This window comes from Vulpes lagopus, chromosome 3, assembly GCF_018345385.1.
Source record: "Vulpes lagopus strain Blue_001 chromosome 3, ASM1834538v1, whole genome shotgun sequence".
Classification (NCBI taxonomy): domain Eukaryota; kingdom Metazoa; phylum Chordata; class Mammalia; order Carnivora; family Canidae; genus Vulpes; species Vulpes lagopus.
The window spans coordinates 65,277,640-65,300,483 of record NC_054826.1 but is presented as its reverse complement, the minus strand read 5'-3'; the positions used below and the strand labels follow the sequence as shown (position 1 = coordinate 65,300,483).

General features: G+C 33.6%; 1 protein-coding gene across 6 annotated transcripts in view; it reads right to left on the bottom strand.

Moving 5' to 3' along the window:
* Nucleotides 1–22,844, bottom strand: part of MICU1 (mitochondrial calcium uptake 1) — a 248,469-nt gene that overhangs the window by 113,928 nt on the left and 111,697 nt on the right. For 5 of the 6 annotated variants that reach the window (XM_041748273.1, XM_041748275.1, XM_041748274.1 and 2 more), the window contains 2 exons: nucleotides 17,992–18,003; nucleotides 1,238–1,352 (listed from right to left, as the gene is read on the bottom strand). In XM_041748273.1, coding sequence (XP_041604207.1) covers nucleotides 1,238–1,352; nucleotides 17,992–18,003 — 127 coding nt within the window. The remainder of the gene's footprint in view (nucleotides 1–1,237; nucleotides 1,353–17,991; nucleotides 18,004–22,844) is intronic. The other variant, XM_041748278.1, reaches the window with a different exon arrangement.

Below are 22,844 nucleotides of genomic sequence, written 5' to 3'. Positions count from 1 at the left end.
CCAGAGATTGCATACCTACTAAATACTAGGCACTGAATTAGGTACTTTATATTTATGATCTCATAATCCTCAAATAAGTAATTTGGGTTTGGTATGATTGTTATCTTCATTTTATAAACAAAACAGATGAACAAGTTCACTGACTTGCTCCTAATCACAAAGCTAAGAAGCGGTGGGACAGGATAAGTCAATTCTGGAAAAGCATACCCTACCAAAATAACAACTAACTTTAACAATACTCAATTTAAGATCTGTAATTTTCTTTTACTTAGTTCACTATTTTGGATCTTCATAACAAATTGATGTTTATCTACATTGTCAGAGCACTGGACCACCATGTGAATTTATTCAGACACTTTTGTATCCCAAAGACAGCTATGGTAAGGCGTATTAGCCTATATTTCTTCATTTTTTTCTGTCAACGGAGGGAAGAAGAGTAAGAGTGGTCAGATCTATGGCAGAACTGTGTATTGTGTATGTCATTTGTTTAAAACTACCTTAAAGTTTTATCTTTACAGATGACTAGCCTAGAGAAGGGAAGGAAAAGGCAGTTATTTTTGTTTGATATGTCACGAATGAAAAAAAAATCAGAATCACCTCTTTCAAACATACAAATCAGATCTCTTTCATTCAATTTAGGTAGATTTTAATTGAGTATACACAAAAAGCTAGAAACTTATATTTTTTTATTTGTTTGTCTGAATGGTTAAAAAAAAAAAGCCACATAGAGTAGCATACTTATCAACCAAATAATTTAGCTTAAAGAAATCACCAATTCATCAGTGCTCTAAATAAGTCAAATTTGAATTTTGTGTCTTAAGATGTAATCCTCTAAGATTCAAAAGTGAATATTCAACACAATTAGAAAAACTAAGCGCATTTTCTTCTTTAATGGAGAAATGATAGATCAATATGTGTTTTAGTGGGGAAGTAGAAACATTAATAAAGGCTATAGGACCAGGCAGTGTATAATCTATTTTAACAGAATATAGGGCTTCAAACACTTAAAAGCAGATTTAACTTCACAGTTGTTTTTTTTCTTCACTTTACTTTGATACTTTTTCTCTTTTCTCAGGTGGTTCTATATACAAGTTATATAGAATTCAAACAAACGAAACTATATGTAACTTATAATTCATGAACTCTACAAACATGTCTTGATTCTCCCTCTAGTCAACTTTTTTTTTAAATTCCTGTATGCTCCTATAAGTGAATAAAAAGAAAAGTTTATACTTACTAGAAAGAACAGTTGTAAGGAAAATGTAGTCCGAAAAGGATATGAGTCCACATTCTCCAAGGGTATAGAATATACTGCCTTCATCAGCAAATTTTTCTCGTTCCTGGGCAATTTTCTATTAAACGTATGGGTCCCACAAAAAGATAAAAAGAAGATATAGCAGAATAAAAACACAAATAGTTAGAGATGAATCGCCATTTATGTGACAGTTTTATGCTATGTATTGATAAGCATTTCTCTGATGGCCATTCCAAATTAATGGATCCTTTACAGTTTTTAAGATGATTAAAATTGTATGACAAAAGATGATTTTGTTGGTTTCAACACTGGCTTAATATGAACACTAGAAAATAATTTCAATTTTATGAACTTCTATTTGACATACACTGACCCACTTTAGGACTGGTTTTGTTTCCTGGGTTTACAAATAATCCACCTGAATTGTTGAATCACTACCTTGTACACCTGAAACTAATATAACACAGTATGTTAACTATACTAGAATTAAAATAAAAACTTCAAAAAGTAAAAAAACAAAAATAAAAACAATCCACCTTTTTCTGTAGAGACATATGAAGTAGGAAAAAAAAAAACCAAAAAACAAACAAAAAAATGCAATTAGTATAATTTGCCCAAATGAAGTCACCTAATTGCCCAAGAAAAACTATACTACTCATGATCAGAAATGAAGAGGTAAGCAGCTATTTTCAAGGCCCACACAAATGCTCAGAAAACTAATTTCTGAAATACTAAATTTACTTTTTACCTTAAGACCCTCAAGAATCTTAGGTTTGAAACGTAGGACAGTTTGCGGAGCAAACAGCTCCTCTGAAAGATAATGGCAAATCAGACATGCACACTAAGATTTAGGCATGATTGAATTTAGTTGTATTTACTAATACCTTGCTGGAGGCTCCTAAGTTTCAGCTATTTGATGAAACTCTCCTATAACGTAGATTTTATTCTAAGTATATATTCATTTTCTTTAATCTACAAAACTCACAAAGAGTTAATTCTCAGCCTTAGTAACGGCCTGTTTGGCAAGTAAGTCATCTCCTGTGTGTTTAAGCAAAGCTACCTGTTTTTTGAATTCCTAGCCAAATGATAAACTTAGTGGTGACACTGAAGATATTTTCAAAAACTGAAAAGGATCCACCAAAGAGTTAGGGTTGGAACTAATTTCCATAAGTTCTGGACCAACTAAAGATATTCAAGGAATTATTCTGAGTACCAAAAATAGAAATAGGTTTTAAGAACCCAAACCAACAAAGAGCAGTCAAAGTAATAATGTCATGCAAGCACAAAATAAGAAGCAGCATTGCAAGCATAACCTCAGGAGGAGTATCATGAAAACTAAACCAACAAGCACCACCACACCAGCATCCAGGTATACAACTATCCAATAGGTTACCTCTGTCTAGTGAAGATGCCACCATACACCACAAAGGAAAGAAAACTTGTTAACCAATTGAAAATACAAGAACTAAATGAATCATCATGATCTTTTCAATAAACCTATCCAAAATAGCCTCTACTGGGTATTTGCTTATTTCTATAAAACAGTAAGCATAATCAGGTAAAAAGTCCATAGTTGAATGCTAACCAAGCAATGAGGTTCTGATGGCACGTTCTAGTTAGGACTTCTTTGACTTATCTGAGGTGGACAGAAAGCATGGTCCTGTTTGACAGCATTTAGAGATTACTTCTTTGAACTGACAACAAAAATGAGCATATAGTCCAATGTGTTCAAACTAAGGTTAGATCTCATATCACACCTGATCTTCTACCAAGAGAATGAACACAAATTTCAGACAAAAAAAAAAAAAAAAAAAACTTCTGGAAGAGAACTAGAGCAGCAAAGCCTTTCACTGGAAAGTTAACATTTTAATTTATCAAAAAAGGGAAACAAATGGATTACATTTTTCATAGTATCCAAGGTACTGTAAAAATAATGTATGTGAATAAGAAAAAATTAAAAAAAAGAGAAGAGGCTCCCAAAGGCATAACATCACTAACTAGAATAAACATACATAAAAGCTGAGTACTTTGCATTAATTATGTAATGATTATACAGAGAGACTGTAATAAGCCAATAAATATATATTGGAATCCAGAAGCTGAGACACACAAAAGTCTAAAGATAGAGAGAGTGAAAAGAGGCAGCTAAGACAAAGAAGTATATCTAACATTTTTTCTAACAATCATCTGAGCTATGCTGCTGTTCAGAAGATGTCAAAAAGATAAGTCTAATTCTGTTGGTAATTTTTAATTTTTTTTTTTTGGTAATTTTTAATTTTGATATAATTTCAAACTTAGAAAAGTAGAAAGATCGATATAAGAAATTACATACTTTTTTCCTCGTACACTTTTTACTCAGATTCACCACGAATTTATATATTACCTTAGTTGCTTTATCATTTTATGTAAATATTCTTTTATCTCTGCAACTTCAATACACATGCCCCTTTACATTTAAATATTTCACCATATACTTCCTATAAACAAAGACTTTCTCTTACATACTATAGTATAAGTTTAATAAACCAGGACATTTAATACTGATACATACTATTATCTAGTCTTTTTTTAAATCCAGTCTTTTAAATTGTTAACTATTACAATAATTTCCTTTGTAACTATTTTCACCCCAGCCAAGATGCAAATCCAACATTCATAAGTGGCATTAGTTGTCATGTCTCTTTAACCAAAACAGCTTTTTTGCCCTTGTTTTTTCTTTTGAAGGTTTATTATTTTTGATTGTAGTAAAATTTATGTAACACAAATTCACCATTTTAACCATACAGTATGTGGGTCTTTGGGTTTCACTTCTTTCACATAACATGTTTTCTAGGTTCATCTATGTTGAAGCATCAATTAGTACTTCATTTCTTTTAATCAGCAAATAATATTCCATTGTATATGTACCATGAGTCATTTATCCATTTATCCACTAAAGGATATTTGGGTTGTTTCAATCTCTTGACTATTGAAAACAGTGCTACTATGAACATTCATGTGCAAGTATTTGTTCGACTATCTGCTTTCAATTCTTTTGGGTATATGCCTAGGAATGGAACTGCTGAGTCATATCATAATTCTAGGCCAAATGTTTCTTAGAGCAGCTGCACCATTTTAAATCTCTACTATCAATGTACAAAGGTTCCAATTTCTCTACACCATCATCAACACTTACTTTCCTTTTTTAAAAAAATTATAGCCAGGGCACCTGGGTGGCTCAGTCAGTTAAGTATCTGCCTTCGGTTCCTGTCACGATCTCAGGGTCCTGGGATTAGACCTGCATTGGGTCTCTCTCTCTACCTCTGCCCTATGCCACCACCTCATCTCTCTCATGCTCTCTAATAAATAAAATCTTTTTTTTAAAACTACAGCCATTCTAGTGTGTGTAAAGTGGTATTTCATTGTTGTTTGATTTACATTTCCCTAGTGCTTTATAGTGTTAAGCATGTTTCATGTGTTTGTTGGCCATTTGTGTATCTTTGGAGAAAGGTCTATTCAAATCCTTTGCCTATGTTTTGAATTGGGTTATTTGTCCTTTTGTTACTGAGTTGTAGAAGTTCTTTATATTTGCTTTTCTTTTTTTTAGTTGTTTATATATTCTATATACAAAACCTGTATCAGGTATGATTCGCAAATGTTTTCTCCATTCTGTGCATTGTCTTTCTACTACCTTGATAATGTCCTTTGATACACGAAATGTCTAAATATTGATGAAGTTCAATTTGCTTGTGCTTTTGATGTAATATCATAAGACTCTACCACCAAATCCAAGGTTATAAAGATTTCTCCTGCGTTTCCTCTAACAGTTTGGTAGTTTTAGCTTTTATATTTAGGTTATTGATCCCCTTTGAGTTAATTTTTGTATGTAATGTGAAGTAGGTATCCGACTTCATCTTTTGCATGTGAATATCCAGTTGACTCCCACACTATTTGTGGAAGAGGCTATTCACCACAGAATGGTCTTCACATTTTGTTGAAAATCAATGGTCTATAAATATATGGGCTTATTTCTGGGGTCTCAATCTCATTCCATTGATATATATGTCTATTTTCTGCCAATACCATACTGTTTGTTTTTATAATTTTTAAAAATTATAGTAAAATATACATAAAATTTTTTAAAGTGTAAAACTCAGTGGTAGTAAGTACATTCACACTATCACCACTATCTAGTTCCAGAACTTCACAGGATCACCACTATATAGTTCCAGAACTTTTTCATCACCCCATTTGGAAGCCCTTTCCCCATTAAAGGGTCACACCCCATGCCCCCCTTCTTCTAGCCCCTTATCTACTTTCTGTCTCTATGAAGTCACCTAGATATTTCATATAAATGGAACCAAACCTAATTATTTTCTTAGTAGGCTACTTTGCAGATAACAATTAACATCTCAAGTTTACAGGAATCTAGTCTGAATTAATACTAAGCTTCAGTGTGCCTGGGTGGTTCAGTTGGTTAAGCTCTGCCTTTGGCTCAGGTCCTGGGATTGAGCTCCACATTGGGCTCCCTGCTCGGCAGGGAATCTGCTTCTCCCTCTCCCCCTGCTTGTGTTCTTATTCTCTCTCACTCAGTTGCTCACTCTCTCTCACATAAATCAGTGAAATTTTAAAAAAACACAACTTAGTTTCAATAGTGTTAAAACAAATTCTGCTCATGTTTATATTTTCATAAATTATATCATTATACAGTATTCCCATTAACACAGATTTATAATTATTATTTTATGCATTTATTTGTCTTTTAAATCACACACACAAAAAAGGAGTTAAAAACCCAAAATATGAGATGCCTGGGTGGCTCAGAGATTGAGCATCTGCCTTTGGCTCAGGGCGAGATCCCAGGTCTGGGGATCAAGTCTTACATCAGGCTCCCTGCGAGGAGCCTGCTTCTCCTTCTGCCTATGTCTCTGCCTCTCTCTCTCTCTGTGTCTCATGAATAAATATTTTTAAAAAGACAAAATGCAATCACACTGGCTTTTATTTACCTGTGTTGTTATGTTTACTGGTGTCATCTGTTCATACAGATTCAAGTTACTATCTAGTTTCCTTTCATTTCAGCCTTTAAGGACTTGCAATAGCCCCCCCCCCCCTTTTTGGTAGGGTTGGTCTACTAGCAACAAACTCCCTACTTTCACAATTCTTTGTCTTAGTTTTTGACAGCTGGATATAATCTCAGGGTAGATATCTGGAAATTTATCCTAGTGTAGATTGACATATTTCATTAATTTATTTGCAAAGTTCTCAGTCATTGTTTCTTCAAATACTACTCTCTTCTCTTTCTCCTTGCCTTCTAGGATTCCTATCATACATATGTTGGTACACTTAATGTCACAAAGGTATCTTAAACTCTGTTCAATTTTCTTCTTTTTCTCTGTTTCTCACATTGGAGAATATTAACTGACCTATCTTCAAGTTCATGGATTCTTTTTTACTGACTGTTCAAATTGGCTGTTAGACCGCTTTGGTGAAATTCTCCTTTTGGCTATTGTACTTCTCAGTTTCAGTTTTCACTTGAAAGTTTTTTGAAATTTCTCTTGGTTGATATTTTCTCATGTTTCCTTTGAGTTCTTTGCCTATGGTTCCTTTTAGGCCACTGAATATACTTAAGATAACGGATTTAAAGTCTCTAGTAAGTATAATGTCTGAGCTTTCTCAAGGATAGTCCCTTTTCCTTTTTTTCCTGTGAAATGGCACATTCTTTATTCTAGGAGTGCAAAAATTGTTGAAAACTTGACATTTTGTGTATTATAATGTGGTAACTCCGGAAGCCATATTCTCCCTCTCCTCAGGGTTTGCTGCTGCTGCTTGTGTGAGTTATAATTATTTCTTCAGTGACTTTCCTAAATTATTTTTGTAAATACTGTATGCTTTGTCAAGCAAGATCACTCAAGTCTCTGTTCCATTACCTGAGTGGTCACCTAGTGATTTGATGGAGATTTCCCTAAATTCCTGGAGCCAAAGATGTATATATGGGAATACTCTCCAGGTCTTTACAGGTTGGCTCTGTGTTGGGGATTCTTTCAATGCTTAGCCATTAAGAATCTGCCTTTGCCTTCACTTCTTTCTTGCACAGAAACTAAAAGGTAGCCAGAGGTGAAAGTTTAGGGTCTGCTAAGGTTCTTCTAGGTATTCGTCCAGCTCTGGACATGAAAGGTCTTCCAGATTCCTCAGTGTATGATGGAGCATTTCAAAGTCCTTGTTCTCACTATCTCCAGCTACAGGCTCTTCATTTTCCAGGCTTTTGGGTTTATTTGCTGCTTGACTCAGGCTGCTGTGGATAGTACATTTACCTTTAAATGCTTTTGGCAAATGCCACTTGGGAGGCCACCCCAGGTCTCAGAAAGTTCTAATGTAGGCAAAACAAAGGCAAGCTAGCAAGCTGATTCCTCATTGATCAGACAAGTCAATGCCCACATACATATTCTCCAAGAACAAGGTCTGCACTGCTCACTCTGGTACAAGCAAGCTGTACCAGAAATGGGAGACACAATCTTTATGGCTGTCATTGTGCTGAGGAGTGGGGAAATTGTCATCAAGTAACACCACAACCTTATTTTACCAAATTTCAGCATCTTCTTTCTTCTTTAAGCACTCCTCTGGTTGTTTTAAGTCTTTGCTTAGATTCCAGAGATCTGAAAAAGTTGATTGATGATTTTGCCAACTTACCAACTGTCTACTGGAGAGGTGTAGTTTTGGAGTTAACCTACTCTGCCATTTGCTCTCTCTTTGTACTTTTTGACCTTGAAAGACTTGAAAAGTGAATTATACTGAAGAATATCCCTCAATTTAAATTAGGCTGAAGCTTTCTCATAATTACATTCATATCTGTCTATTATAAGCTATGAATTCATATTGGTATCCTTAATTTCATTCTAATACTGTGGGGTACAACATAGTCTTATCCCTTACATACATGTTATTCCCCTCTCCAATAGGGAGAAAACTGGTTCCCATTATCCTCAATATATTTACTCATTTGCTTAAGCTGAGAATATACAGAGTAATTTCACAATTGATAATCATGTCATCTAGACTTCAATATGTTTTAAGTAAAATCTATTTTCAGTAAAATGCACAAATCTAATATACAAAATAATGAGTTTTATGAATATATATATATATATCTGAGTAACCCACATCCCCATGAAGACATAGAATATTTCCACTGGAAACATTTCCATTGTTTCTTTTATGCTCCTCTACAGTTAATTCTCAATGTATTTTTATACCATTGATTCGTTCTACCTCTTTTGGAAGTTCCTTATAAATGGTATCACCAGTATATACTCTTAGCTGTACAGCTTCTTTAGCTCAGCACAATGTTGAGGAGAATCATTCATACTGTATTTTTCAGTAATTCATTCATTTTCATTGCAGAGAAGTATACTACTCTCAATAAAAGTGAAATAATTATAACTTTTATATAATCATAATGCACACATATTATTCATTCCCTAATGTATAAACACAGGTGTTTTGAGTTTTTGGCTGTTTTGACTTGCCTCAAAGTTGCTGTACCTTTTTTACTCACATCATCAATGTATGAGCGTTCCAGTCACTCCACATCACTGCCAACATTTATGTTGCCAGTCTTTTTAATTTTAGCCATTTGAGTGGGTAGGTAGTGTCACCTCATTGTGGTTCTGTTATACATTTCCTTGCTGGCCAATCTTATTGAGCACTATTTATTGGAAATTACATATTTGCAAAATCCAAGTCTTTTGCCCATTTTTAATTGGGTTTTCTTTTTTTAAATTACTAATTATCATATGTCCTGGGTATAAGACTCTTTTCATGGAGTCTGACCTGGGTAGCCTAGTGAATCTTGCCTGCTGTTCTGCATGTTCTTATGTAGACCTCGTTTCCTTATGGAATGAATCAGGGTTGGTCTGTATGACCAACAAAAGATAGCTTAAGTCATAATGTGTGACTTCTGAGTCTGTCATAAAAGGTACACTGCTCTGTTGGAGGGAAGCTAGCTGTCATTTGAACAGAGGCAGGACTATGGAGAGCCTACAGGGAGAGGAACTGAGGCCTCCCAACAAGAGTCAGGAGAAGATATTTTAGTGAGCCACCTTCAAAATGAATTTTCCATCCTCAGCCAAGCCAGATGGCTAAGGCTTTAGCGAACCTCTGACTGCAACCTCATAAAAAAGTCTGAGTTAGAACCATCTAGACAAATTGCTCCCAAATTCCTTATTCACAGAAAATTTAAGTGACAAGAAATGATTATTATTGTTTTAAGCCACTAAGCTTTGGATTTGTTACTTAGCAACAGATAACAAATATAGTCAGATACATGTATTAAAAATATTTTCTGCTTGTTTGTGGCTTATAATTTCTATTTTATGTTAACAATGAAAAGTTTTACATTTTCATGAAGTCTAATTGATTTTTTCCTTTATGTTTATTGTTTTTTATATGCTAATAATTTTTTGCCTCTCTTTAGTCCATAAAAATAGTCTCATATTTGCTTTTAGAAGCCTTATCATAGATTTTATATTTAGGTCTGTCTATGATCTATTCCAAGTAAATTGTGTGTATAGTGAGGGAAGGGGTAAGGTTTATTTTTCTTTTTAAATATAGATAAATTTGTTGAAAACAAATGATTCCTTTCCCCATTTAACTATTTTGGCACTTTTGTTAAAAATTAATTTACCAATTTACCAAAAGTGTGGCTACTTTTTCTATATTTTCTGATTTGAGTAGTCCATTTTCTTTTGAAGGTCTTTTGATTACTTACAAAATGTCTGTTTTCCAAAGTACAAATAAACATGAAATTATCTGAATGGTTGACAAGGTAGCTTAAGATTGCGCATGACATGCATTTGAGGTCATGGTTTAGGCTTAGCCTCCTTCACTATTCCATAATGTAAAGTGTGCGGAGATAATAAAGATGTCAACGAACATTCCTTCAATTGTATATTGATTAAGAATTACTACTGGAACATATCTCCAGAGGGACTATATAGTAACACCTTACAATGCTATTTTAGTTAGTGTGATTTTTCTCCAGGAAGGCATCTCTTCCTCTACTGCCTTACATGGAATATGTCCATGTTTGCAACCCTCAGTCCTCTCAAAGTAAATATATTTCTATTAGTGCGGCTATATATGAGATCTCTGCTGAACTGAGTAGAATGATAGGAAAGAGAAGCCAAAGAAGGCCAAAGTGCTCCATATAAGAAAAAGTTGAAGACATCTGAAAGATACAGAAGGAAAAAGGACCCTAGAAAGGTGAACAAAAAAAGGAGGGGACATGACAAGGATAGAAAGTATCAAAGTCAGGAAAAACAGGAAAGAGAAAGCATGTATGCACATATGTATACATGTGTTTAAGAGAAAAGAACAGAGAATGTGTATGTTTTGCAACAGCTCCTTAAAAATGAGAATGATGTTCAAAGAGGATTTTTAAATTAACCATACTATACAGTATACTCTGTGCAATGTAATCTTCTAATTCTTTCTTAAAGGTCTACATTGTTCTTCCATGCTTCTGGAGTTGTGGTAGGGATAGCAGGAGAGAGAGAGAGGGAAGTCATGTGTATGTTTTCCAAGGCACCAACTTGTCAAAGAGTGGTACAGGTGCATTTAAGATTCACCTAATTATTAACCCTAAGAATTTATAAGTGGGTTGAGTATCCACAACTCCAAAGATGATTCTTAAAAAATTCATGACATTAATCAAATATACCAAAACTGCCATAAAACTATCAAATTTGATTTCTCAATTTTTTTTAAAGCTAGGAGAAGAATCAAATAAATACATCAAAATTTGAGAGGAAATGAGAGTTACTACAAAACCAATTTTTAGACATTTGGTTTTATATGACTGTTTCTTAGCTGGCCTTTATAAATTAAAGGCCTGATTCTACCATAAATAATATCCTCAAACCAACTAGCCATGGCACATAGGGAACTGTGAAAATATAGATATTTGAGTTTGATATTGATAAAATTTTGAGAGTCCCAAAATATGGTGAAAATGGAAAAATCTAGATTCAAGGAAGGAAAGAGAAGGGAAGATTTTCCATTATTTTTTCTTACCTCCAGATCTTATCAATGTATAATCCTGCAAACTGAGAATGTCAAGTTAAATGTTTCTTCACTTAATATTTTGAATAATGTTGAATCCTTGACTAAGTTTTAAGTCATTCTTTTCCCCTAAGCAAATATCATTTGTATACTTCAGGGATGAAATGGGGGCACATTCCAAGGAAAACATAATTTTCCTTAGCAGATTGGTAATAATGTTCACTTTCTCTATCTCAGAGGTAGTTATTTATATCTTTTGTTACTAATGAAATTTATATCATACTAATGAACATTTATAATGTATTTTTACTAGGAAAATCTATCATAAAGATTTGTATTTAATTCAATGAAAGTAATACATTCAATGTAGAAAATAAACATCAAATCAAAAGGAAGAAATTTCTGTATATAAAAGTCAAAAGAAGTAGAATATAGGGGCACCCTGGGTGGCTCAGTGGTTTAGTGCTGCCTTCGGTCCAGGGCCTGATCCTGGGAGATCCAGGATTGAGTCCCAGGTCAGGCTCCCTGCATGGAGCCTGCTTCTTCCTCTGCCTGTGTCTCTGCCTCTCTCTGTGTCTCTCATGAATAAATAAAAACTTGAAAAGAAAAAAAAGTAGAATATATTTCAAATGTATTGTAAGGCCATGTAATGTGAGATTAATATATTAAAATATAAGTTTAGCAAAAAAATTTATAGTAAGCATCTAGGAGAAACTTGTTTTCATCTTAAAGTTCACAAGGTAATATTTAGCAATACTTCAGTATATATGCTGAAAATGAACAGCAGCAGGTATTTTAAAAAGAAATAGTAACTGCTGATACCTTCCAGACCATTATGCTATTTTATTATTGTTATTTTTTAAAGTATAGTACTCATACAGTGTTATATTAGTTCCAGATGTACAACATAGTGCTTCAACAATTCTATACATATTTAGCACTCTCAAAAGTTACATATATAAATTCTAGTCCAATCACTTAAATCTCTGACATTAAGGCTGAAATGTAGAAATGCAGGTCAAATGAACAGAAGAGCTTTTCTACTAAATTTACTGACAAATATTACTCCTTTTAAAGAACAAAATTACGTAAAATATTTCAAAGCACTGTGCTCACTGACTTAAATAAGGGAAATTTAACTGTTTTACTATTCATTTATATGACCTAGCTTAAGATCTTACGTTTTGAGATTGAAACCACAATTACAGACTCACTATCATAAAACATTCAAATTATTGAACTCAAGTCAAAACAAATAAAGAACCTCATATGGGTCCTGTTACTGACCTCAACTGCATCATATCCTGAATCTTTTTATTTTTAGGTAAACAGAAACACTTAATTAGAAACTTAAAGCAAATCATATCCTATACATGTGTAAGTGTTATACTTCTCAGTGAGTCTAAAACTGAACTGAGCGGCTCAGTCAGTTAAATGTCCAACTCTTGGATTGGCTCAGGCCATGATCTCGGGGTCGACAGATCAAGCCCCACAATGGGCTCCCTGCTCAGTGGGAAGTCTGCTTCTTCTCTCCCTCTCTCTGCCCCTCACTCTGCTTATGCACATACATAGTATCTCTCTAAAATAAATAAGTCTTGGGCAGCCCAGGTGACTCAGTGGTTTAGTGCTGCCCTTGGCCCAAGGTGTGATCCTGGAGACCCAGGATAGAGTCCCACGTTGGGCTCCCTGCATGGAGCCTGCTTCTCCCTCTGCCTGTGTCTCTGCCTCTTTCTCTCTGTGTGTCTCTTATGAATAAATAAATAAATAAAATCTTAAAAAAAAAACTGTTTTACCAGGATGGTTTTGTGCTAAAGCATCTATGCTATGGTTTCTGACAAATCATATAAACTTACATAACACTGCCAAAGTTGCAGGTGCCATTAGGAGCCTTAGGACTGGGAATTCCAGTCATGATTCTAATTCATTTAATACTCACTGTGCTCAATGAACTTTAACAGGGTTGATAAACATAGGGCCAGTAATTTTGCCTTTGAGGACTAACTAGATGAAGCCAAAGAGAAAATCATATCTAGGAGTTTAATCTCATTATTTATTCTAGTTAATATCCACTTTTCAAGTTCTATAGTTCAAAATAAACTTTCTATCAAATAGTAGTTGATGGGGATCCCTGGGTGGCGCAGCGGTTTGGCGCCTGCCTTTGGCCCAGGGCGCGATCCTGGAGACCCGGGATCGAATCCCACGTCAGGCTCCCGGTGCATGGAGCCTGCTTCTCCCTCTGCCTGTGTCTCTGCCTCTCTCTCTCTCTCTGTGACTATCATAAATAAATAAAAATTAAAAAAAAAATAGTAGTTGATGGACTATGGCAGCAAAATAGGTGCTAATATATTATCTAGAATCTCAAATCTTCTCTGGTTTATAGAAAAATCTAATAAAGAACATACCTTTACTATTTAAATTAAGATGTTATCCTTTATGAGACTAAGATAATTGGATTGCTTTAATATTAACATTTCCCCAGATGACTGATATACATTTCAAAGTCTAACTAAATCCTTTAAGAAATATTTGAGGTTGTCTTCAAAAGCAAAAGTAATGATAATAATATGCTTCTTTCAGAAAATGCAATTTTGGCCTATCATTTCCAAATAATGAACAATATTTCTACCTAAGGTTGGGGTTAGGGCACGGAGGGGAAGAGTGTTAGAGAAAATTCAGCAATTTTCCCATGCAATTAATGCTTCATACTTCATTATTTAGTTGGTGCATAGATGCCAAAGCCTTGGTAAGATATCCATCTTAAACAATCACAGTATTCCCAAACAAACAGAAAATGTTGCACAGTTAAAATACATATTCTTCTTTCCCTGTCTCATACCTGAACTTGCACAAAGGTAGAATTTGAGGATATGTCAGATAAAAGTAAATTGAGAAGTTTCTAATTTAAAGTAGTGTAAGACTTCTCCTGACTCAGAGTTTGCAACCTTTTTGAAGGTAACAGAGCATCTGAGGTAGACAAACAGAAATGACTGTGCAACAAACTGTGGAAGGTGAATGCTTAAGATACTATAAGTTTCACGCTGCCAGAAAGCCATTCTCTTTTCAGTCCCAATTCTAACCACTTTAGCTCTGAGAATAACTCCAAATACTTATCATGCAAATGTTTTCCTAGTTCGTTAACTAGATGGTTATAGAGAAAATGGACACAAATGAAGATGCTTTAAAAAAGAGTGGAAGATTTGATTCAAGCAATGATAAAAATTTGAAAGTCTTCTGGAATAACATTCACTTCAAGGAAGTGATACAACATTATTGAAGGGATTTAAGTCTTTAGTATCTGATGAGGTATTATCAAAACCCTAGAAGGGGAAAGCTGTCAACTCTATTATTTCTTACCACATTATGCCTGAATACTCACTTCGAAGCAGCCCTTGGTGGGAGAGTCTATGCTGTACCATTATTGGTTTGCTACCTAAACCTAAGAATTTAATTTTGAACTTTGGCCATTCAAATCAATCAGTGCTGAAAAGAAGTGTCATGGGCTCAGCAGTAGTCTTGGTTTCATCACATGGCTTATAAAAGGCTTCCCTGTTACTTCATGGAAAAGCCACCTCACATACAAATTTTGAAAAGTTAGTCAATATAGCATTTCACTGTATCCCATTTGGAAAAAAATATTAAAAGAAAAAGATCACATCATAAAAACTGAGTTTCACTCTGAGGATCACCAACCATTCCACACTGTGCTAACAACTACTACTATCTCCCAGAAAGCCCTTTAGATGAAAACTTTTTAAATAATTTTGAACTCTAACTCTTAAAGGTATCCTTTGAACACCACTGACAGTTAAAGATATATCAAAAATTTTAAAGTTATACTTTGCATATTTCATGCCAAGCACTGTGCTAAACATTTGAATTATACACCTCTTTGAGTCTTCACTGCAGTCCTATGAGGTAGGTAATACCACTATCTGTACTTTACAGATGAGAAAACTGAAGTTCAGAGAAATTAAATAAATAGCCCAGGTAACAATGCTATAAAATGGCAGAACAGGTCATGGTTTGACTCCAGAACCATGATATGTTGTTATATTGTATGAATGCAGAGAAATCACTTGCAACTTCTGAAATTGTTAATGGGGATTGAATATTTTCAGGGCAAAACAAGAGTTAAACTATTCTTAAATATTAATCCTGGGGCTTAGCTTATATCAGCTCAGTTATCTTGAAGAGGAAAGTATAGCTAACAATGTAGGTGCACAATGTACTTTTATGCCTTGACTTGTTCATAGGCATACTTTCATCATTTTGAAAATGAGTATCACTTCAAGAATGTAATGGTTCTTTAATCCTCTTCTTAATTAATAAATGTTAGACTAACCTGTAATTGGAAAAGTTTTTAAGTTTGGAACTTTAAAATATGCATCATGGTAAAGACAAATATGCAAAGCAAAAGCTATCCTCACACATTCTCTGTAACCAAAGATTATCAATAGATGTTTAGGCTAAGTCCATTTTTACTGGAACAGAAGAAATAAAATGTTTTAAGTATCTTTCACTTTGTGTAATTTCAAAACACGTTAGAATATTTGTGCTAAAATAATGAGAAAAAGGAAGTTACTTGGAACCAAGTCTTCTCATGTCAAAATGAATTTCAAATCTTGTTTCATTATGGAAAAGTGAAATATGAAGGTGTAAGAAACATAATGTTTAATCATGTTTATGCTTTCAAATCAACAATGATAGATCAAATGGGTTCAGTTGACCCTAAGTTCAAACAAAACAGGATCTAAAATAAAAGTGTATCTAAAGACATTTAAGAGGTGTCTGAATATTTGGGGCAACCAAGTAAACTACACCCTCCTTGGGAGCACTTAATTATTATATTATCATTTCTTTTTTCAACCTGAATAATCAAACACATGAATTAAATTGACATACTTTAGTAGTGGTGGAACTCAGAGACTGGAAAGAGACATTATGGATACTCCTCACAGCAATATAATTAAGTATCTCACACCATTCATAAGCTGCATCTGAACAGCTCTATGCTACCAGAAAAACAAAATGATTTCAGCCTTTCCACAGGCAATAGGAACTTAGCATGCAAAGGACAAATCCCTGTTAAGAAAGCAAGCAAGAAAGCTCTCTTCTATAAAGTAACTGCTCATTGACCTTTGGAAGCTTAAAGCATTTATACTAGTGCCACCAAAATGAGTGATATTTATAGTGATATAAACAATCTCCCACTAGCTAGTCTGTGAAAATAAAGTTTATTATTTTAAACAAAAAGCTTATTAACAAGATATCCTTAATAATATACTAAAACTTGATTCTGAACCCTTACTCAGCAAAGGGTATCACCTTTGATAGTGGAAGTTTAAAGAAGACTAGTGCTCTTTTGTCAACCATGATGGCTGACTACCCAATGCTGCGGTTTCCAAAGACTTCTAAGCACTTAACCAATTCCCACCTCTATTTCTCTTCTCATTCTCTAAAGGGACAGCTATGTGAGGCAAGTAATTTTAAATTTTCAAGACTTAAACCATACAATTATCAAAGGAAAGAGTTTTTAGATGCCTCCTACAAACTGTCCTGCCACAATTATAGAAGTGGAAGTAGCTTTCCTCAATCACAGGTGTTAAATATCTTATCTGATTTACTCTCCTTAGCATTATGCATATAGCTGTGCCATGGCTGTTCTAAAACAGATTTTCCAGGCTTAGAAACATTGATACTGAGATTATCAATAAATTATTTTGGCATAATTATTAAAGTATTTGTTGGTCTGTTTCAAAATGTAGTTAAATGCAGAAGATAATCAACTGCACCAGTAACAGGATAATTGGTTTGGTAAGTAGACTACTAAAAATATAGTCCATTTTTTTTAAAAAAAGGAAGCACAGGAAAAATGTTATATAAAAATAAAGAGCACATTGTGATCTCATTATAGCATTAATTATTTTAAAATAAGAGATATGGTAATTTAGTTTATGTTTCTATTAGCAATACAGGAATAATGTCTTTTTTTAAATGAATAAATTTAAAAAATTTATAAATTATAATTAAAGAGTCTAAGTCTTCAAAGATCAATTTATTTATTTATTTTTTTTTTCAAAGATCAATTTAAATAGTACTTCTTAGGTTAGTCCTTGAAATTCTCCTTTGCCAGATTACAACCTATATATTCTCGTTCATGATTTTCCAAGTTAAAGTTGTTGATTAGCTCAAAAAAGCAAAATAATGAAGTCTTTCTAAATGTTCCAGTTGTTTCCTATAATGCCAATTTTTTTTAACAGAGCGCAACTAAGCTTATCCGTATTTACTATGTTAAGAAATTTCAAAAGAAAAAAGATTAATTTTCACTTGAAATTACTGTTGCCTCACCATTCCTGTTACAGCTTAACTAGGAACATGACATCCCGACTAAGACTAGTTAAACCCAATTTAACCGAGTATCCCTTATACAACAGAGTGGTAATGGTTTCTTGATCTTTTCTGTGACAAATAAAGTTAAAACTTCTTTTTAAATCATGCTACATATTATATTTTCAAGTACCAGTGCAGTGTTGGAATTGTCATATTAAAGATAAAATATGTTAATTTAAAGTGACAGGAATGGAATCATTCTGAAAGGCACAGGGGAAGGACATGAGCATGCACTGAACCTTTGTCCCTGAAGCATTACTATGGATTTTGGAACATTAATTATTTTAAAGCACATGCTGCTGAGTCGGTACCTGCCAGAAATCCTGATCAGAAGATGAGAAAAAGAAAAAAAAATGGACATTGTTTGATTACATGAACAAAAACTCCAAAATCAAACATACATATAACAAAGTATTATAACATATAAGGACTAATTTAGATCTGTAACAAAATCACTGAACACCCAGAAACAGGAAGTGAGGAATACACAGAAATGTTTTATATATTATCTGCCAGGTACAATAAAACAAAAACTCCAACATCTCAATTCCTAACCTCCCCCAAATGAAACACACAATTGTATAAAAACTTCATAATACTATAAACACACATACACACATGAATAATAATCTGTAATCTGTTTCTTAAAGAAAAGGGAAAGCAAACATTTCATTTTTGTCATGAGAGGTCAAAGCATTTCTTTAATTAAGGTTTCCTCCTAGGATGTCTCACAGATATAATATTTTTAAAATTCATGGCAAATTTGTTGCTTTACCACCCATAATAAAATACAGGTAACCAAACTCAGATGAGTTTAAAGGGTTGGTAACTACTCTAAGAAAGAGTTCAGAATGACTACTTAGAAACCGGTCTCCTGCAAAATGATGTTGCACAAATAATTAGTATTCATATTCATGATAAAAATCATAGGGGATGACATTTGATGAAGCAGTGTAGCTTAGCCGATTTAGCTGGGTGCAGCACTCCAAAATTTCTTCATTTATCAAATGGGTTTAAAGGTATTTTTTTCAACAAATAAACATCACTGGATGTGAAATACAATTCAACCCAAACTTACCATACTTCTCAAAACAAGCTTAGCAGCATGATAAAAGTTCTTGACTGAGAAATATATGCTATTAGCAATTTACAAACCAAAGCCTCGGTTTGATATGATAGAGACCCAGAGTATTTTACCACATGGGGGTGAGATGAATCACTGTGAACAAAGGACAGCTCAGATATGAGAAAACAAATCAGAGATCTCTTCAGCTCATGGACTATTTAATCCTAGTCAATTGCTCCATATAGAGAACCCAAAGAAATTTTTATACTGATATAACTGGCATGGAGAGAGCAATTAGGCAGAGGAGATGCTATTATGCAGTATTTCAAACAAACCAAGAGGATAATGTATGTAACAGCTAACTCCTTTTATAAATTGAGTTATCAACTCAAAGTCATGGAAAGTAGCTATAATTTGTAGAGCCAGATATTTTACCACATTGTCATGATTTTATTGAGAAGGTAACTGATATCTTAAATGGTCTCTTGCCCAAGGTTATCTATTAAGTATGAGGCAGAGCCCATATATGAATATAGGATTGTCATATCTAAAGTCACACTCTTTTCCTTCTGTGCTATTACATACTAAGAAGTACAGCAATCCATAATATATTTTTCATACTCAAGTTCAGCATACTTATAATATCTACTAATTATTTACACATAGTTGTCAAATACTTAAGATGTTCAAGATGGAAATCCCTTGGAAAATATTTCAGACACAGAAGCCAGATTTTCTTAGGGATGTGGTGTGTTATAAAAGAACGAAATTTGCTAATTTGTAAGAAGAGAGAAAACTGAGAAAATGGCTTAAAAATTATTTAGAGAACTTTGGATGGGAAAGAACAAAGATGAACAAATAGACTAAAAGTAAAACATAAAACTGCAACAGGTGTCAAAGGATTTCTTGAAATGCTGAATCAGAGTGTTGAGTTCCTTGGTAATGCAATTATGATCCAAACTACATTTGTTTGTTTAAAGACTAACTATAATAAGAGGCCCTATTAAAATGATGCTACATTTAACACAAAACCAATCAATATTTGAGAGCAAGTTTAGTTTTTAACAGAAACATTATCTACTCTAGTATCTAGAGGACAATGAGCCAAGATCTAATTTTTCAAATATAGAGGACAGTGCGCACTTTAAGAGATCATTTCAATAAAAAGAAAAGACACAGCATTTTTCAAAATGCCTGCTCATGTTCGTGGCATATGAGAAAATAATGGAGCAAATAAAAATGAAGTTGAAATTCTGATTCCTAAATTTAAGTGTTAAAATTTGTATATTCTTTATATTTTCGTCCTTTAAAAATACTATGTAGTTTCTCAGGTTAATAGGAATTTCTAGCTGTACTTTATCAAAGCAGAAAAAATTAACTTCAACATGCTTAGCAAAAAGAAAGTGAAATATCAAGGATTTTGTTTGTTTTTTGTGGGGTTTTTGCACAAATGGCAGCAAGGTATTAAAATAAAATAACTACTTGACAAGAGAAATTTCTATTTACAAATAGATCATATAGACAAATCATTTAGATATATGAATAAGATACCACAGTGCTTAAGACGGTAGAGTGTGAAGTCAGATTACAAACTTGGAATCATGCCTCTTGCACTTATTACCTACATGATCTTATGTTAAAAAAAATAATAAAGTTAATCTTTATGTATTTTCTTATGTGTAAAATGATGAATAAAGTAGTAAGCTATCTAAAAGTGTGGCTGTGTGCATTAAATGAGTTATATGTAAGTACATTGTCTAAAAGTGTGGCTGTGTGGATTAAATGAGTTATATGTAAGAACTTAAAACAATGTGTAGGGGTGCCTGTCTGACTCAGTCCGAGGCTATGCAACTCTTGATCTTGGGGTCATGAGTTCAAGCCCCACATTGCACATGGAACCAAAATCAAAAAACAAAATAGAGTGTAGTATGTAATAAACACTCAAAAGGCTTCAATATTCTTTGTCATATAGTTATTATTGGTAATAATTCCTGCAAGAGACAAAGAGAGCTAAGTATGTTTCATTTAGAAAGTTTACTTTAAATCGCAAAAATAAACCACCGACAACCAATGAGTGAATATGTTAATGTGGTTTTTTTAAAAGGACTAAATCTTCAGCCCTAAAATATGTGAATATAAAATATTTGTGGAGAACTTCAGGCTTCCAAGAATTACAGGTTCTCTGTTGTCTGAAAGTTTGCTTTATATCATTCCTGTCCTATGAAAGCCTATGCCCGTATCTGTTTTAAGTAACAGAGAAAAATCCAAAGAGGATTTTTGCTTTTATGAAAATGGTAATAGCTTCTTTGCTTTATGCTGTTTCAGCTTAATGAAACCTTCCATAGGAATGCTCTACTTTTAGTGGGGGAAATCTGTGCATTCTCTTGCAATCTGCTATACTTTTTTCAAAGCAAAAATTTCCCTATTATAAAAGAAAGACAACACAGGTGATATATTCTACTGTAAAGAAAGGACTCGTAGGGCAAATAAAAACATAAAAACAGGGCAGCCCGGGTGGGTCAGCAGTTTAGCGCCGCCTTCAGCCCAGGGTGTGTGATCCTGGAGACCTGGGATGGAGTCCCACGTCAGGCTCCCTGCATGGAGCCTGCTTCTCTCTCTGCCTGTGTCTCTGCCTCTCTCTCTCCTCTCTGTGATTCTCATGAATAAATAAAGTCTTTAAAAAAAACATAAAAACATGGCATAAAAATTTACAATTGTCTATATATTTGTATCTATTAACAGAAAAATCTGAAACAATATATCCATTCACCAAGAAATTAGACTTGAGTAGTTTCAAGTCTTTGGAAGCCAAAAGAAAGAATGAAAAATGTGCCGAGTGAAAGCTGCAGAGTTCATAACATCATAAACTGCTATATAAATATGTGCAAAATTAAAATAGTTCAAAGAAATGTGAAAATTCATCAAACTCTTGTCCCATGTGATTTCAGTCTCTCTTCTCTCCTAATTTACATTTCCTTGATCTACAATACATTTCACTCCTAGAAGACAGGCAAACCCTTACATAATTTACTATGAATGTCAAGAAGTAATACTGTACTTGTCCTTATTCTGGACTAAGATCTTATCTCTGATATGAAGTAAATAAACAACTCAAAGTACTAAGAGTATTTGTTATAGGGGAAAATGTGCTCACATTCCTCTTGGGGAACCAAGACTTCCCCCTAAGGAGAATAGCTTTTTAAAGCTCATTTATCAAAAATTTTAAAGAACTTTTTTTACCTAGTAAGCATTAAAAGCATTTGGTTATAGTAAAGCTTTGATCTTTAACTATGGCTCCCATCTTTTTTTCCTAATGATATTTTTTTCTGTTACAATCACTGTAATCAGTACTTTTCTTTCTAGGCTTTGACCATACTTTTACCTCTTTCACCTGAATGTGGACAATGTCTTTTTGTTGTTGTTGTTATTGACAATGTGATTTTAATTTGATATAAAAATATTTTCTCTGTTCCATGTGAACAAATATTCTTGTAGGTATCATAAAAGAGATAGGAATAAAACACATATTAACTCTTTCTTCCAAACTGGAGAGATTCTAAGGGAACAGTAAATATAAATAACGAAAACACAGTCCAGAGGCATGCTTTCTGAAATATCCAGGGAGTGGCTGAGGGTAAAGGGAATCTGATAAGGAAAAAAGAATTTTAAAAATCTATCTTCTGAAAAAGAAATACATGGTGGAATAATAACAATGAACAATTTAGTTTCAATGGGCAATTCATTGTTATTTGAAAAAGATTATGAACTTTATAAAAGTTTTTAGAAGTGAGAAGATGATTATGTCAAAACTCTGGAATACAGGTATTTTTGATTAAGAAACAATTTTGCCTAGACTATGCAGTTTTCTACTATAATTAAAAAAAAATGGTGATGTTTGGTCCAGAGAGTATTGTCTATTACATACAACAGGAACAGAAAATCCAAAACAATTTCTATCTTTGATATGCTGAGGGAAAAAAGGAGGGCTAAGAGAAACAGGAAAATCAAGGGTATAACCACATGGGATAAGCCACACCAATAAATAACAGCAACTAAGTCATTAAATGAAAGAAATATTTGACGATTATGCAACATAAA